The 18,535-nt window shown below is 39.3% G+C and overlaps 1 protein-coding gene across 1 annotated transcript; it reads right to left on the minus strand.

The window, feature by feature from the left end:
* Positions 1–44: 44 nt before the first annotated feature.
* Positions 45–18,115, minus strand: lonp2 (lon peptidase 2, peroxisomal). Its single transcript, XM_006797393.3, has 17 exons — positions 17,568–18,115; positions 15,318–15,453; positions 13,722–13,835; positions 11,949–12,080; positions 11,031–11,153; positions 10,787–10,947; positions 10,498–10,592; positions 9,359–9,477; positions 9,093–9,232; positions 6,709–6,850; positions 6,240–6,390; positions 5,777–5,903; positions 4,833–4,972; positions 1,816–1,901; positions 1,283–1,490; positions 991–1,181; positions 45–905 (listed from the first exon to the last, which is right to left on the minus strand). Exons 1-17 carry the CDS (start codon positions 17,798–17,800, stop codon positions 675–677), a joined length of 2,529 nt encoding a protein of 842 aa, XP_006797456.2. The 5' UTR covers positions 17,801–18,115; the 3' UTR covers positions 45–674.
* Between the last annotated feature and the right edge of the window lie 420 nt (positions 18,116–18,535).

The following is an 18,535-nucleotide window of genomic DNA, read 5'->3' on the forward strand; positions in this document are numbered from 1 at the left end:
AAAAATGTGGGCTAAATAATTAAATCGGTAAATGTCACAGTAAATAAAATAAATCAAAATTTATTTTATGTTTCAATTTATCAGCCTAGTGGAGGAAATGAAAACAAAAAATCTTTACAGTTTTTAAATCACAGAATATTTTCATCACTATCAGTGCAGCTAAATAAAATTTTACTGTGGATGTGAAAGATCCACTGACAAAAATCCAACTAGAGTGAAATAAAATATGTGATTAAGGAGAACAATTTACATAAACATCAATTTATTTCCCTTAGCAGCACTCTTCATGCACATTTGGGCTTTTTCAGCGCACAAATTCAACCTGTATGAATCTTTAAGGCATGTATCACTCACTAGTCCCCCTGCTTCGGAAGACATAGCCAGGCTACTAATACAAGGTCAATGTGAAAGAAATAAGCAGCTAAACAAAGCCCCACTATGATGATATTTAGCAGTTATTTCTGAGCTGGCTGCACAGTGCTATTAGCAAAGAGGAGCTGGGGATTTTGTAAACTGAATTCTCCTGTATCTCAGCTCCATCTTCAACTTGGCTTTGTAATACTGAACAAATCATCTGCAAAAAGACCTTACAGCACTTCTAAGGATCAAAAAACATGGCTTAATTATCCAAGATCACAGACGCCTTACATTATTAATGTGTTTTGAGCAGTGTGTTACAGTTTGCTGGTGAGCTGAGGGTGTGCGCGTGTGCCGCTTACTCCCGGAAACCCTCCATCGAAAGAGGCGTTGAGCACCTCGTCCAAGTTTGTGGCTGTGATAAAGTCGAGGTTGGCTCTGACGTTTGCTGGAAGCTCCTCCAGGTCTTTCTCGTTGCGTTTCGGGAGGATGACGCGCTTCACTCCTGCCCTGTGTGCAGCCAGTACCTTGTCCTTAATCCCGCCCACCTGCAGAGGACGGGCCACACTTGTCTGTCAAAACTAGAGTGGACTAGAGATGATCGTTTTATGTGTGTTTACTACGATAACTTACTGGCAGCACAAGCCCTCTTAACGTGATCTCTCCAGTCATGGCGATGTCTGATCTGACCAGTCGGCCGCTAAACAGTGAAGCCAGGCAGGTGACGATTGTAACACCAGCAGAGGGGCCATCTTTGGTGACGGCTCCAGCGGGGAAGTGGAGGTGGATGTCTGTCCCCTCTAAAGGATCTGAACCCCCCACCACTGTTCGAACACACACACACACACAGTTGCACAACATAAATTGTTTTGTATTTCTCTAAAACTACAAAATAGAATATAAACACTGGTGTATCTGGACTCACTGTTTGTGAGCTGGTAAGTTTTAGCATTCGCTCTGAGCCAGCTGATGGCCAAGTGGGCAGATTCTTTCATAACGTCTCCCAGCTGACCCGTGAGAGTGAGCTGACCTTCTCCCTCCATCCGACTGGCCTCCACAAACATGATCTCCCCACCAAGCGGCGTCCAGGCCAGGCCGAGAGCTACACCAGGCAGCGTGAGCCGCTCAGAGACCTGCCAATATGCACACATGAAAACATCTTTTTCAATCCTCATAAAAGTACATAGAAAACAAGTTCCACATGACCTGAAGAGATGAAGGGAGAAAGGCAAATGACTTTAATCTGACAGGATGAGCAGCAGCTGTGTGGAGCTGAGAGATCTGCTCACAGGCTGCCTTTATAGAGTCATGGATTGTGATGGAAACCAATTGCATCGGGTGAGGTCCAGAAAATTCAGGCGGTCAAAAATGTTCATGGGAATAAATTCTGCATGTTTCTGTAATAAACTTGTGGATTATGAACACTGCACACGCTGCTCTTTCTCTCTCTCTGCTTACCTCCATTTCAAACACTGGAGGCCCCAGGATGTCTTTCAGTGCGATATGATCAATCACTATGGGCAACTCTGGAGGTGCTGCCTTGTCTGAAAACAAACATACAGCAAAACATTCACTGAAAGCTTAATCAAGGACTGCCGTGTGAATAACTGCATTCAGTTCCTGTCTAGACAAAAAACCAACAAACATGGTAACACCTGCAACATTCAGGATTCAAAAAAGGGGTTTCACAAATTTGTGGATAAGATCACATTGGTTACATCCATATTTTTTGTAGCCCGTGGTTCAGAAAGCTACATGTCAAAGAAACAATATGTGTTGTTTATACCCATGTTCGTGCAGTTAGTAAGAATATTCCTAACACCTATTTCAAGTGAATGTAAACACACTGCAATCATCAGATCTTAGAGATTGTTTAGTTAAAAAACAAACAACTACATACGCCAGGCCTCACAGGGAAAGGAAAACAAATGGCAGTGACATAGCTGCGAATGAGAACGAAAAACCAGCTGTGAACACACATACATAAATCGCACCAACATGACGCAAACATGCACACACGTAAAAGTCAAACAGAAACACAAATATCACAAATGAACATCAAAAACCACTACCATTTAGAAAATACAAAAAGAATGCACGAGAACATGTATCATTTGTGCACACGTGCGCACACACACACACACAAAACTCACACTTGTGTGGTTACCTGGAAACACAAAGGCCGCATTAAAGAACAGAAAGAAACACTTATGTCACGTTTATCCCATTTTTCTGTCTTTCTCTGTAATTAAACCACTTTCCAGTCTTCATGTCTGCTACTTAACGATGCAAAAATGAGTTTTTGTAGTTCTTTGTTTTTATTTACTCTACTGAGAATCCCGCAGACAAATCAAAAACTGAGTACTGCTGTGTAATATCCAGTGCTTTTGAGTGGGACACTGTACAATGAGGTTTATTTAGGATATTAGCATAAAAATCATAATGTTGTACTTGCGAGCATGCTTCAGATATCTAACACCTGATGTAAAATTTGATTTACAAATGATCATTAGACAAATAAACAACCAATAAATAATTTGTCACCACGTCAAACATCTGTCTGTTATAACATCACATTATGAACTAACATCCATCAAACTGCTCTGGTCAATATTTAGTCAAAGTTTATTTTTCCCAGGCTCATTTCAGCCCCTTGTGTCCAACACTTGCACTCTACAACAAAGAACAGAAGCACAAGTGTTTTAACTCCACATTATTAACGGCTGTTACCCGAACTATATTGTGGGAGATATTTCTCCTTACGCATTAGCCAGTTGTTGCTCACGTGAAGTCAGTCTTTGTTACTATGTCTGTAGTTCTTTGTTTAACCACACAGATAAGATCTGTGTCAGTTACTCGTGTCATCTGTGTCGCCAAACTGACATGAAATTTATTCTGAACAAGTTTAATCGACTTTTCGAGACGTCCAAATAATATCAGTTAGTTTTACAGTGTACAATACTATGATACCAAGTAAAATATGTTGCTGTTCTTCTGCATTACATATGAGGCCTGTTACATATGTTATTGTGATTTGGCCCAATATAAATAAAACTAACCTGATTGGATGAGAAAAAATTTACATTTGATTCTGAATTACAGTAAAAAAAACATTTACTTTACATTATGACTCAAGCAAAAAGGGATCTTGCAGTTCAATAAGACTTTGGAAGCTTGTTTCCCCCAATGAAAAAAATGTTTTGCGATCCATGTGTCAGAATATGGGGTTATTATCTTAAAATGTCAAGATAGTAAGTCAACATTTTAAGGTACCTAACTCAAAACTTTGAGAAAAAACCCTGCAAAATTTAGAAAATAACTTGAAATTTGAGTTAAGTCAAACATTTGAGGTAAAAGCCTGAAATACTCCATACTGAAGTGCCTTCTTTCACCTGCACAAAATCTCAGAGAGCTGCTAAAACACTAGTCCTTGTTTCTTTTTTAGTTATAGGCTGGTTTGTTGTATTTAACAGAGGAAAACCCAACAACCCTAATACCCCCTATGAGCAAGCACTTTGGCGATAGGGGGAAGGAAAAACCCCCCTTTAACAGGAGGAAAGCTCCGGCAGAACCAGGCTCAGGGAGGGGCGGCCATCTGCCGCGACCGGTTGGGGAGAGACAAGGAACACAGGTTAAAAGACAGGATTAACACCCTACAATAATACATGCCTCAGAATGCTAAATGTTAGACTTCATGGCAGTACAATTAGAAAAAGGCTGAACGAGTATGGCTTGTTTTTGGAAAAAAACAAACATGTAGCATATCTGCACAAACACCTCATACCAGCTGTCAAGTACAGAATTGGACGGGTGACAATTTGGGTTTGTCCTGCTACCATAGATCCTGAGCACCTGAGCATTGAGTGGACTATGAACTCCTCAGTACACCAACTTTGTTTAGAGTCAAAAGTGAGACCATCTGTCCAACAGCTAAAACTGGGCTCAAATGATGCAACAGGACAATGACCCCAAGCTCTTGAGCAAATTCCACCACAATATGAGAGACTGATGAAGTCATACAGAAAAGAATTACTTTAAGGTACTGCTCCTAAAGGAGGTTGTAAAAGCTACAGAATCACAGGGTGAACTTCATTTTACAGGACCTGTGAAAAACTGGCAGTATGGTCTTCAAATACATTAAAAAAAAACCAACCTTAAAGCAACAAAGCCTAAACACTCTGGTCAAAAAGGTATTAGCAAAATCTTTTTGTCATAATAAATAAGTAAATTAATTAATTAATTTATAAAATAAATAAGTCCAGTGATGAGTGTTTCATTTTGCTATTATTACTGAAAAAATCTGTGTTAACTAAGATGTTCTTTTCTGTTGTACCTCGTCTTTCAATATTTGTAATGACTCAACATTTGGTATTTAATGCAGAAGCTTTGTTAGTGTGTAGCTGCGTGCTGTTCTGCAGCTAAAGCTTCAAATTAAATTCCACAGCCCAACCAAGATGGAAGGTTCAGACCCTCACCTCCATGCTGTTTTGAGTTTTCAGAGGTCAAAGTCGCTGTCTTGGTGAGTGTGTGTCCCTCGGCAACCTTGACAGCTACAGCTCGGCAGATCGCCCCGATCTTCCTTTCTAGTGAGCGCACACCTGCTTCTCGGGTGTACCTAAAAGAGGAAGAACAAACAGAAGGACAAATAACAGAGGACTAAAACACAGCTGTCACTGAGTGTCACAGTGTGATCAGGTAGGGTTAAAAACTTGGCCTGTAACTGTAATCACCTGAAAACCTGAGAACCCGTCTCTCTCCTTTTTGAAACGTTTTTTTTTCTTATTTGTTTGCAAAAGAGATCTACCCAGATCAACCTATATATTTTCTATGTTTTGCACACTAATCAGACTGCCTCTGCATGTCTGCAGACAGAATAAAGCTCACCACGTGACAGACTCAATACATCACTTGACAACTTAACACTCTAAAGATCAGAAGTATAGCCTCGTATGTGAGCCGTCAGCTGGCTATATTGTCTTTCTCATACACAAATCAGTTCCTGAATTTCTGAGGTACACAACATTCTAAAAGTCTGCTTTAACTCTCGTTCCACAGATATGGAAAAATATCTTACTGCTTTTAAGTGCTGAAAAGAACAATAAGATTGCATTTAAGATGTGTAAATTCTATAACGATCAGCTGAGAACCTGTGATACGTATTCTACATGTAAGTTTACTTTTATAAAACTATGTCTGTCGAGTCTCTTTTAAATGAAGAAGCTATAACAATCGTTCTCACAGATCAACGGTCACTGAACAAATCATCTCTCTCACAATTTCATTGTTGAAAATTCACCACAAACTCTGTGGCCAGTATCTGACACTGATGCCGCTGTGTGCTGCCGTTAACATAAAGCTTAAATGGCTATGCAGTCTTACAGTCTTAGGTGACGATGACTGAGTTTGTGTGAGATTGTACCTGCTGATTATGTCCGGTGTGGTGCTCTGAGGTATATGCAGCTGTTGAGGGGTTAACCCATGCTGCTCCAGTTGGTTTGGAATCAGGTGGCGGTGAGCAATCTCCACCTTCTCCTCCTGGGTGTAGCCTGAAACAACAGTAATAAAGAAAAACAACAAAACAAACAAAAACAAAACAAAAACACAACAAAACAAAACAAAACAGGGAGATCAGATGCTAGATTTCACTCTGGTATTAAAATGACTCATAATTTGTATCATTCAGATATGGATTATGTCATGTCCTTTGAGGAACACAGGTGCCCATTTAACAGGAAAATATTTTTTCTTTTAATTGGAAACTTTTTGGACTTCTATAGTGGAGTTTTGGGAAAGTATTTTCAATAAAATAGAAACCCTCTTGTTATGATAACCTCTGATAAATCTGCTGAGATATTTCATCAGAACAAAGTGACTAAACCCACCTGGTACCTCCAGCACCTCCATCCTGTCAAGCAGGGCCGGGGGAATGGTCGCTGTAGTGTTTGCTGTAGCGATGAAGAGCACTTGTGAGAGGTCAAAGGCCACATTCAGGTAATGGTCTGTGAAGCCGTGGTTCTGCTCTGGGTCCAGGACCTTAGCGTGCACACAGAAACCCTTTTATTTTGTGTGTGTGTGTTTTTTGTAAACTGTGCAAACTGCAGTAAGTGGGAACTTTGTGGCATCATGGGGCAGAAATACTAATAACACAAGTGTTATTATGAGAATTATTATGTGTTATAGTGGTTAATTAGGTAGCTATAGCATGAAGCAACCAATTGGTGGATATGTTGCATGTTTCTACTCACTACTGTCAATTAATCCTTAAAAACATTAAGGTTTTGTTTAGGGAGTAAATAACCAGAGAAGACGTGATACTACATCACACGTAACCTGAGAGAGAAACAGACTGACCTCCAGCAGAGCAGCTGCAGGATCCCCTTGCAGGCTCTTCCCCAGCTTGTCCACCTCATCCAGAAGGAAGACGGGATTATTAACACCCACTGTCTTCAAACCATTGATAATGCGGCCGGGCATGCTCCCTACATATGTACGCCTGGAGACATGGCAAAGACAGAAAATGATGCTCTACTCTGTGAACTTTTCAGTTTCAAGCAAACCAAAGGCTCACGATATACCCTAGAGATATGCACTGAATTACCAAGCAATAATATCTGAGAAAAAATAAACACAGATGCGACATTCTCTGTAGTGAATAAAGCTAATGCAAGCAAGCTTCGAGTGTTTGCTAGCATGTACTGGCTGAAAGCAGTCTGTGGGCTACAAAAGTAGGAAATAAAAATGATTTAAATCAAATAAGAACATCAGAAATATTTTTAAGTTGAACAAACTGTATAATCAACTGTTTGAAGAGTCTGGTCCTTATTTCTGCTGTTGGTAGGACATGCACATGTTTCTTATTTGGGTGTAAATATGTATGTGAGCCATGGATTTAAAACAACACGACCATCCACGTAACCCGAGATGAACTCTTTTGCCCCGTTTGCCTCTCTGCTCGCACAGAGACTCCAGACATGACACCCATAACAGTAACAAGAGGATCTGTGTGATGTGATGTATGTGCTTGGCCACAATTTGTCTTCCAGTTGGTGACAACCTTTTAATACTTTCTAACAAACACAGATTACCAGTGACCTCTCTTTATTTTACAGAAGAAAAGCTTATATTTACATAAGGTCATCTACATAAAAGTAAAAGTCCAAGTCAGAAGAAAACAAAACCAACAAATGTGCCGAATACTTTCAGACTACTGACCGAATCCATTTATGTTCTTTATCCTTCATTTAAATTAAATCCAAGTGGACTTTAAGGGATGCTTGAATGATATCAGCAGGCTTTGCCAAGAAATTTCATTACATCTTAGTACAGGTTTTGGACTTAATAAAATAAAAAAGACACTATTTTACTCTAGCTTTCCCTGTGGGGTGTGTTAAGGAAAAACTTAGGATAAAATACATGATTTTTCATAGTGAGCTTCATTATTTGTGAGTGTGATTTATAAAGCATCAAATGTAATGCCTTATGTTACGCAAGCTTGTGTTTTTGCTCCACCACACGTCCACGGAGCAATTTAAATCCCAGCATGAAAACAACATACTCAAGCACATTTTTCTAGCCACTTTAAAAGATTTCTACATAACAAGACTACAGTAATAGAATAGATTTTATTGTCACTGTTACAAGAACAATGAAAGGCTGTCTGGCACGAATCCTGCCTAAGAAAAAAGAACAAAGATCTACCTGTTGAATTTTACAATTACATATTGCTTTATATTTATTTATATTGCACTTATTTAGAGTTTCGCTCATGCACACCTTCATAAAGTTCCTAATTCCAAAGACGCAATATCCATTTGTGACTGGTAGGGCCACTATGAGCATGCAGTGCAGTCAGTGGACACATTAGTGTCAACAACTGGTGCAAAAGTTTGAATATGACGACAAAAGACAAAGGGAGTATTTACCTGCATTATCTTAGTTTTCAGGTGTGCTCCCTGGTGGAATCATCCAGTAATATATTATTAAAGTTCAGGAATTAAAATACTGGCACATTCAGCTGGTGTCCTAAGTCTAGAATTTGTATCTTTACCCTACTTTTAAAAAATGACGCTGCAGGGAAACAGGGATTTAAATAAAAATGCAGACTCTATTCCAAAGAAAGCAACACGCTTTTTCTGGGTGGGTGTGAGTAGACCACAGATCTCAAACTCCAGTCCTCAAGGGCCGGTGTCCTGAAACCTTTCCATGTGTCCCTGTTGCAACACACCTGAATAAAATTAGTAGTTCATTGGTAAAAGAGTACAGAACTTGACTGCATGCTGAGGTGGCAATTCAGCCATTTGATTTATGTTACAGCAGCTCATGAGTGAATGAACATGGCGCAATAAAAGCACTTTTGTCATTTTTCCAAATATTTACCGGTAAATTTCCTTAAAATTACTTGAATAGGGTTGGGGGTTGCCACTTCAGCATGCAGTCAAGTTCTATAGAGTCTTGCTAATGACCTACTAATTGTATTCAGATGTGTTTGAACAGGGACACATGGAAAAGTTTAAATTAACTAGTCAACAGCCACAATAACAATCAGTTTCAGATGAACAGAATCAGCTGTTAAACCAGTTTTCTCTGGTAAAACGGTTAAAAAGCTAGCATATCTCAGGTCTATTATTGTAGTTCGTATTTTTGGGGGGTTGTTGCTATACATGGACAACCTGAAAACTCACAGTCTACATCGTGGACACAAAACCTTCAGTTGCGTAACAATCTTATGAGCATACCTGTGTCCTCGGATGTCAGACTGGTCACAGACGCCTCCCAAAGCAATTCGGTGAAATTCTCTGCCCAGAGTTCGGGCAATCGAGCGTCCTACACTCGTCTTACCGACTCCAGGAGGGCCCACAAAACATAAGATGGGGCCCTAAAAAACAGCAGATACAGCGGTATGAAACTCAAAGATTAATACATAACAAATGTAAGAAAAGTGCTTTGTGTAACACAAGATTTCATCTTTAAGCATCCGTAGACTGGGATATTAAGGAAGCACCTTGAGTGATGTCTTCAGCTGTCTGACAGCTAAATACTCCAGGACGCGTCTCTTCAGCTTGTCCATGGCGTAGTGATCGTTGTCCAATAGAGTACGTGCAGCTCGGATGTCCAGGCAGTCTAGAAGGTTTGTTTAAGTGTTTTAGGTGAGTTAAATGGACAGGCTCTTATATAGCACTTTTCTACTCTGAGCACTCAAACCGCTTCATACAACTAATTCATTCACCCAATCACACAAGCACTTTTTCTAAACTGTTAAGTGCTTACTATCTAACATTCATACACATTCATTCACACTGCGATGGATGCATCGGAGAGCAACATGGGGTTAGTATCTTGCCCAAGGATATTTGGCATGCAGACTAGAGGAGCCTGGGATCGAACCACCAACCTTCCGGTTAGTAGCTGACCTGCTCTAGTAGCAATTTGAATGTGAGACCAAAGAAACATACACAGACATCAAAAACCAGGTGAACAATTTGCCCCACAGTGGTTCGGCAAATTTTAGAGGTCCATCAATCAGATAAAGTGTCAGAGAGCAGCGCATACTTTGGTTATGACCTCTGACACTGCTGCTACATGAACCCTTACCCTTAACATTTGGAGTCATTACTTATATTTAGTTACATGTTTACGGCTACAACCAGCAGGGACAAACCAGAACAGGCCTGTGAAATTCAAGCAGTATTATGTATGCTGGGACGCTGTGTAGCGCCATTTAATTTGGCCTGATTCAGTCCACCCAACTAACTGTATAACTGCGCAAAGTGGCTGGTTATGAATAGCCAATAACACTTCGATGAGTTACCAATACAACTCTAAGCTTTCAAATAATTGGTGTCCAGGATATGTTGACCTTAAAATGTAGCTTAAAGAGTGCGAATCAAAACCTAAAGAGACTGAGAATGACCCTTGGTTATTTCATTTTGATTATTGTTTAACAACGTATTAAAAAGATGACAGCCTTAATCAACGCAGTAGATGCTTTGACCTGGAAAGAGACAGCTGCATATCAAAGCCTTCTCAATGTCAAAGTCTGTAAAGTTTTTACTGTCACTACTACGGCTCAGTGAAATCTACCAAACCCAAAGAGTTTAACTGAGCTGACGTCCATTAAAAGTTGTCTGCAGATTAATTTACCTTTGGTGCTTTTGCTCCATGGCAACTCCACCATCAGGTCCAAGTAGTTTCTGGTCAGGGCATACTCAGGCATTGACTGAGGCATCTTCTTCAATCTGACAGATTGAAGAACATGAACAATCTAACTGAAGTATTTAAGGCTAATTACAGTACTGGATCATGTTTACACAGACACCAAACAGAGCCAGATCTAAACATGGTCTAAACAAGTAAAAGCAGCAGCATTATTTGTGTTTGTGAAGTATGCGCAAAGACACTTTATATTGTGTATATGTTGTATGAAATTTACCTTTTGAGTTCTTTCAGGCAAATTTTGAGGGCAGCTTCAGGCATGTTCGCCCCATGGACCTTCCTCTCCAAGGCTGCTGTGTCATCACCATCATCATCTTCATCCTCCTCATCCAGATTGAACTGTCGACCTGGGAACACTGTACCTTTCCGCACCAACACCTAAACAGAGGGGAATCGCAAATGTGAGCACGAGATTTGGAATGTAAATCACAGTGTGAACATACAAGGACTGCATCTGTTACCCTCTTCTCATTATCAGGACTCGTCTTCCTGGTTTTCTGCAGCAGTTTTAGTCCATCTATCTGTCTGGTCAGCATGGGCAGGGCCTTTTTAAAGCGCTCTTCCAAACTCAATGCATCCAGGACCTTCACAGCACATGGAAAACGACACATTTTATTTATTGTGAAGATTTATTGTCGAGGGGAAAAAAAAGTCAAAAATCACATCAATGTGTGCTTTCATGCTAAAAAATAAAGCACTAAATCCTTAAATGGCAAAATAAGTGGAAAGTTCCTGTATTGCTTTAAAACCCCGACAAATAGTGACCTCTCTCTTTCTCCTCTAAGTATACTGTCAAATATTGTGGATATCAAGGACGTAGAACAGAAGGAAGAAGAGGAAGGGAAGGTAGAGGAAGAAAAAGAAAAGTAAGAAAATGTAAAAAGTGGAACAGTAGGAAGAAGAAGGGGAGGAGGAAGAAGAAGAGTCCACTTCCCTTTTACTTCCCAAGTAGTTGCCATATCAAAAGGATCACCATATTTCAGGATGTAGGATGCCCTTCCTGCAGCAAACCTAGGATTTTTACATTTTCACTCACCTAGATGGCTGGAATCGGGAAATATATATATATATATTTTTTAGGTCTGTCTGACTGAGGCTTTACCACAATCTTTAATGGATTAATTAAGTATTCAGATTAAGATGACTTTATTTATCTCCATGGGGCCATTTGAGAAGTAAGCAGATTCAAAGACCAGCAGAGTCCAAACTTAAGCCACAACTAGTTTGGGCTAAAATGGGTATTTGGCAAAAGCAACTGAAGTTAGAACATTTGCAGAAACTGTTTGCATCAAGATTAAAACCTTTTTGATTTTTTAAAAAATGAGTAAAAACATGTTGGCTCTTCTAAAGCTTTGATTGTGTATACAGTTTGAATTCACCTGGAGTTTCTCCTTGTTTGAGGTGCGGATCATCGAGGCAACAACGTCAGGTAGAGTTTCCCTCGGCAGACTGTCCAAGAGGCGCCTGAACTTGGCCACGACTGGAACAGACATGTCTAACATACCTAACAACTACACACACACACACACACACACACACACACACACACACACACTCTAAATCACGTCCAACTGCATGTGTATGTTTTCATCTTCAGTCTGATCCATCACATCATGCTGCAGCACAGCACAGTTTACTCCTATATTACATTTTTAAAAAGTTGCCCGTTTCTTATTATTCTCAAAAATGTTCATATTTCACAGTTTGTTAAGTTTTGAAAGAATTCACAACTAGCTCTTACATAAACTGCCAATGCAAACATTGACATAAAGTTTTTATAAGTAAAGGGCATACAGTGGCAGCTGCAATCTGCAGATCTCTTCATTGTAAAATGACACGCACAAACTTAATTTGTACATACATGTACCATCCCACTCTGCTGCTTTGATGTGCAAACAGGGTTTAGGTGGAAAGGAAGTCAGGAGGAAACCCAACCTCCGACCTCAGTACAGAAGTCAGGATCTGATATAGTCAAAGCAACATCTAGATGAAACAGCTGCTTTATGAGTTATTGCTGTGGATAGATGACACTTAAACTGAGCTGTATGGCCAAAGTTAATACTTGAGAGAGAAAAAAGGTTTGTGGTGAAAAAAAAACAACAACTAGCAAATATTTAAATATGACAGCAGAACTATATTAGGCTGTTTGGCAGCCAAAGCAGAGAAAAGATTCTGACCAGAAAATAACTGACAAGCTGTGGAGACAGCTTTAACACGCTTGTGCGTGCACAGCAGCCTAAAAAATAATTCAGAATGACATGAGCTGTTCTACAAAATCATCTGCCAGCGGTCACTTACAGATGAAAAAATAAATAAATAAATTTTTAAAAATCCAAAAATCGAATAGTTGACTGGGTATCAACAATTAGTGTTTATTTTGCCATTTCATAATTTAAATAAAACTTTTTAAAACGTGCATTATAATTTAAGGGACTATTTTCAAATAACAATATAAATTTACTGAAGACGTGGCATTCCCTGTTTTTCCCCTCAAAAGTAATTTTTGTAAAAAAACAAAACAAAAAGCACATTCTGCTAAATTTAACAAAACTTTCACCAGCAGGGGGCAGCATTTTACCAGTAGGTGTTTTAAAAATGTTTTCTGCTGCTGTTTCAATTCTAAACTGTGAACACGAATGTTCACAGTGCAGAGTATTTTAATGCAAAGTGGTACTTCATTAAAATACAGCCTGACCCCAATCCAACTTCAGTTAATATTTCTTCAAGACAATACATGTTAAAGTTGTTTCAGTTGTTGTGTCTAATTTTTTTGCCTAAATTATATATATTTTTGAATATACAAATACATCATAGATTTTGCAGGCTGTGAAAAATCAAGAAATGTTTTAGTCCACATATAAAGTAATTTGCTGAATGCAAGTCTCTTTGTAGGCAACAGCTCTTGTGTGTATGTAACACACAAGATTAAAGAACCCTCACATGTCCGTTAGTCATCACTCTTCCAGTCTGCACTGCCCTTTTGGCATCTTTTTCCTCCTTACAAAGGCATTTTTGTTTTTAACTTAATCAGTTTTTCAAGACATGAATTTTTTTACGAACTCACTCTCTTAAATTCTTACACACACACACACACACACGCACACACACGCACGCACACGCACACGCACACACACACACACACACACACCCACCTGTACAGCAGCCTGGTAGAACTTCTCGGACAGCTCCCCCAGCTCTCCATCATCTGTTGCGGTGGCATCTCTTTGTGGGGTTGTATACCGCTCCAGCTGATCTAACTGCTTCACCTATCATTTTTTTTAAATAAAAAGTGAGTCACATTGTGAGGCCACACATACTTTTGCATTGTGCATTTCTAATATGCTAAAATACGTTTCATTACTTTATTTAATGATGAAATGGTGTTATAAAAGTCATACACTAGATGATCTTGTTTAAATGCTGATAAAAGAACTTTTAATTCACACCGGATAATAAAAATGTATTCTCACTATCACTCAATTTAATCCCATCTTAATAACTAGACAGGGGAGGTCAGTGATTACGCAGCAGTACAAGTGATGAGTTGGTTTTTGAAAAGCGAGCACTCCTTCTACTCTGAATGGGCCAGCTGCACATGTGCTGGAAACCCCAAAACGGCCCCTGAAAGAGATACTACACAACGATCAGTGTCCACCCACATCTGCACAATTTGACTTTTAAATGATTTACAGAAAATCAAACGTGTAGTAATTCATGGAGGGAAACTGCCAAGACTTTCCGAATAAGGAATCCATCTTTCTGTAGATGTAGATCTACGGAGCACGTATGAAATGCATCAGGCATTCTAAGCTGACTTGAAAGTTGTTGAATAGGAACAACTGTGTGTCTGTAGCTTCCCATGTGCACAAGGAGTTATAATCTCAGCCTTAGGCATATCTGGCTGACTTGCCAACAAGCTTTATTTCTGCAGCTTATAACTTCTGTTAACCTCTTGCTGGACTTGGCAAGTAGTGGAATCAGGTGACCTTTAACTTCTCAGACTGATTTGTTGTTTTTTTTAGGGGATATATAATGTTCAGCTATTGCTCCTTTTTCTCACTAATACTACTTCTAATACTTGTGGGTTTGCATGATTTACAGTTCAAAAAATTCAATATTACACTTGACCTTGGTGCAGTCCTCCACTTTACTGCCTGAATCAAACCAATTTAAATCTATTCTCCCCCTTTTTAGTCAGATTTCTTCTGATGCACTGGACCTTGGAAAAAGAAGGCTTGAGCAGCAGATGAGTGGGGCTTCTGTGCTGCCAGCTAGAGCTATGTGCCTGAGATTAGCATATTAAGGACCAAGCCATCTATTATTGGCATGATGTAAAGCTGAGAGTAGAAAACCAAATCAGAAACAAAATGTTTGCAGCAGTCTGTGCAGAAATCTGAGCTTTTGGCTCACATGGATCACTTGTACAGTATGGGAACCCCATTACCTGAAACTTTTGTCATGTTTACTATAAGCATAAAAAACATTAACAGTGTGTTTACAGAGAATATTGCTGTACAACAACTAGTAAATACTCACAGTGTTGCAGGAAAGAATACTTCTTACATTGACTAAATCAGAGTACATCATCAGTATGTAGTGATACTACTGCTTTGTTACAGGTACAAAACAGAACACTTATGATGACCACTGTCGCCCATTAAATAGACAGCACATCCAGAAACTTAGGTTTATCTTACAAAAAATAAATAGCTCCAATATTTTAACATCAAATCAAACCAACAGCTTACCTCTGCCAGGACAAAGGGTCGCTCTTTTAACAGACTCGATACACTGAATCGGCAAAGTCCAGTGATGAGGAGGGTATAGTGAGGTTTGGGCCAGTTACTGCCCACTACCTGCACTGCAATCCCTGCTGTACCAATTCTACACAGACACACACAGAGAGAGAAAGAGAGTGTGTGACAGATGAGGTGGCCATTGAAAAGCAGTTCACTGAAAGGTTGCATTCTGCAGTACAACAGACTGTTGCAAAGCCTCAGTATTCACACCTCTGATTGTGTTGGAGCCTTTCACAGTGTCTTTTAAGCTTCATATAAGCAGCAAGCGTGCTGTAGTGTGTGGAAAATCAACCATCTGAGTTTCATTCAAACCCTGTTATATTTTAAGTATAAGCGCCAAACATTTACATGAGCAAGTGCAAGTATTTTCTGTCCTTCACTGCAGAGGATTATAAGGATTTATTCATTCCATCTCAAATCAATGTGGTCTTTCTGCTCAACTATCTCAGATTTGCCTAAAAAAAGCTCTTAATTTTTGAAAAAAACAGTGATTTTTGTTGTTGTTGTTAAGATATTATATTATTATATATCTGCTCCTCACATACAAGGTCTTAAATAATCAGGCCCCATCTTATCTTAATGACCTTGTGGTACCATATCACCCTATTAGAGCACTTCGCTCTCGCTCTGCAGGCCTACTTGTTGTTCCTAGAGTATTTAAAAGTAGAATGGGAGGGACAGCCTTCAGTTTTCAGGCCCCTCTTCTGTGGAACCAGCTTCCAGTTTGGATTCGGGAGACAGACACTATCTCTACTTTTAAGATTAGGCTTAAAACTTTTCTTTTTTCTAAAGCATATAGTTAGGGCTGGACCAGGTGACCCTGAATTCTCCCTTAGTTATGCTGCAATAGACGTAGGCTGCCGGGGGATTCCCATGATGCATTGAGTTTTTCCTTTCCAGTCCCCTTTCTCACTCACTATGTATTAACAGACCTCTCTGTATTGAATCATATCTGTTATTAACCTCTGTCTCTCTTCCACAGCATGTCTTTTATCCTGTCTTCCTTCTCTCACCCGAACCGGTCGCAGCAGATGGCCGCCCCTCCCTGAGCCTGGTTCTGCTGGAGGTTTCTTCCTGTTAGAAGGGAGTTTTTCCTTCCCACTGTCGCCAAAGTGCTTGCTCATAGGGGGTCATATGATTGTTGGGTTTTTCTCTGTATCTATGAAGTGCCTTGAGGCGACTTTTGTTGTGATTTGGCGCTATATAAATAAAATTGAATTGAATTGAATTGAATTGAATTGAATATTAGTAGTTTTCAAGATACATTTTCTTGAAAAATGGTCTGGTTTTTTTGTACTTTGAAATAATGAGGCTACATTAAAACATGAATATCTCAGAAAATATTAAAGATAAAAGCCTTTAATTTCAGTTATAATTATTACCTCAGTTATAATCAGAGCTTCACCTGGAAATGGCAGAATTGTGTTTCATTTGGATTAACTTACCCACTGATATCTTCTAGTATTTCAAGTATTTCTTCTACAGGCTTCATTTTGCAGTGTCACATATTTTTTTAGTGCATCTTTAAATATGGAACTTTATACAACTGCTTGATTTTTTTTTTGATTTAAACTAGCCATATATAAAAAAGCCTTAAATCATTCTATATGTCTAAAATTAAAATCGTACATTTTTTAGGGAAATCTGAGAAAATGTTCTACAATTTTTATTATTTAAGATGGAATGACCACCTTCCTCACAGATTAACTCAGTGTTGGACAAACCATTCTTTTTCCTGGTAACCAATCCAGAGACAGGAACACGCTGTTTGGTAACCTACTGGCCTGGAGTCCACTGATTAAAGGCTAAAGTCCGCTTCTCTGTGCTTGCCCGGCTGTTTCCGACTTCATGGCTACAGTAAAAGTGGAGATGTTTCTAGAACAAATAATAGTTTAAAAAAGGGAGATAGGTAAAGTGCATGCTCAAAGATGCATTGAGATTCGATTTACCCAATATTCAGTACATTTCCCCTTACGATGACACACACTACAGACGTCTAAACACATAAAATACTCCTGTGTACTGGAAATATATTTGATCTTCTTCCTTATCCTGCAGAGATGTTGTGACCTGTTACGTTTATGACAACTTGAAGGGGACCCATCAGCTGTATGCCACACCTCCACACAACAACCGTGTAAACCCAGAGAAAGACCACGTTTCACTTTTTATCTGGCTACACAGCTACAAGTTCATTACTTGTGCAACGTGGGGAGGTCGTCGGTGTCGTGCTCCGGGTCTCTGGTGTTAGGAATCACCCCTATGATGGTGCTTTTCAGCGAAGTCCCCTTCAGCAGCCGCTCTCGGACAAGGTGCATGTTCCGTGGGGAGTCCACGCTGAACCTGACCGTGGAGCCCGGGAGAAGAACTCCTTCGTGGGTCAGCAGCAACGGGAGACGGCTCGGTATCTGAATTGCGCCGCCGGAGACCATTGTCCAGTTTTTTTTTTTAAATGTCGGTGCCCAGTGACTGTTTTATAACACAACTTCAGTAAACACGTACTTGTTTTGCTGTTAAGTAGGCCAGCCGAGATTAAACACAAGACTTCCGGGTAGAACTTTCAAAACAAATCTTTCATTGATGACCTGATGAGGACATTTAATTTCTATCGCAAAAAAGAGAACTCGTATTCGAAGCAATTTAAAACTACAACGCAACTGGGAGTTTTTATACTCATTTTCAAACTATTTTTACATCCGAAAAAGCTTTTTTCTGTCATTCTCCCATATCGTAACTTCCTGTCGGAAGTTGTTGGATGGGCTACGGTGAATGCAGAGGGACAAACAACATGCGATCGCATAATGATTTAAAAACAAAACAAAAAAAAACGAAATTCAGACTGAGTTAGCTTTCACGATTTTATTCGTTAATCTGTTTTCAGGGTGGAAGAAAATAAGAATTTTGAATAGTTAACCACATGTCACATGGCAAGCTGCACACTACCTATTTCACACAGTACTATTATATTCATTGCATAGTATAGTTTAAAAATACTTCTCACAGCCAGGTAAATTATATTTCTGATATGTTTATGCAATGCTGATTAAGTAACGCTGATTAGTTAATTAATAAACTAATTTTAAAACATAAATCTGCACAGTAGCTCCACTAACAATCAATTAAACCTTTTTTTTAAAAATCCCCAACTTGTATTTTATTATTCAAGA

Source organism: Neolamprologus brichardi, chromosome 7 (genome assembly GCF_056152115.1).
Source record: "Neolamprologus brichardi isolate AB-2024 chromosome 7, ASM5615211v1, whole genome shotgun sequence".
Classification (NCBI taxonomy): Eukaryota; Metazoa; Chordata; class Actinopteri; order Cichliformes; family Cichlidae; genus Neolamprologus; species Neolamprologus brichardi.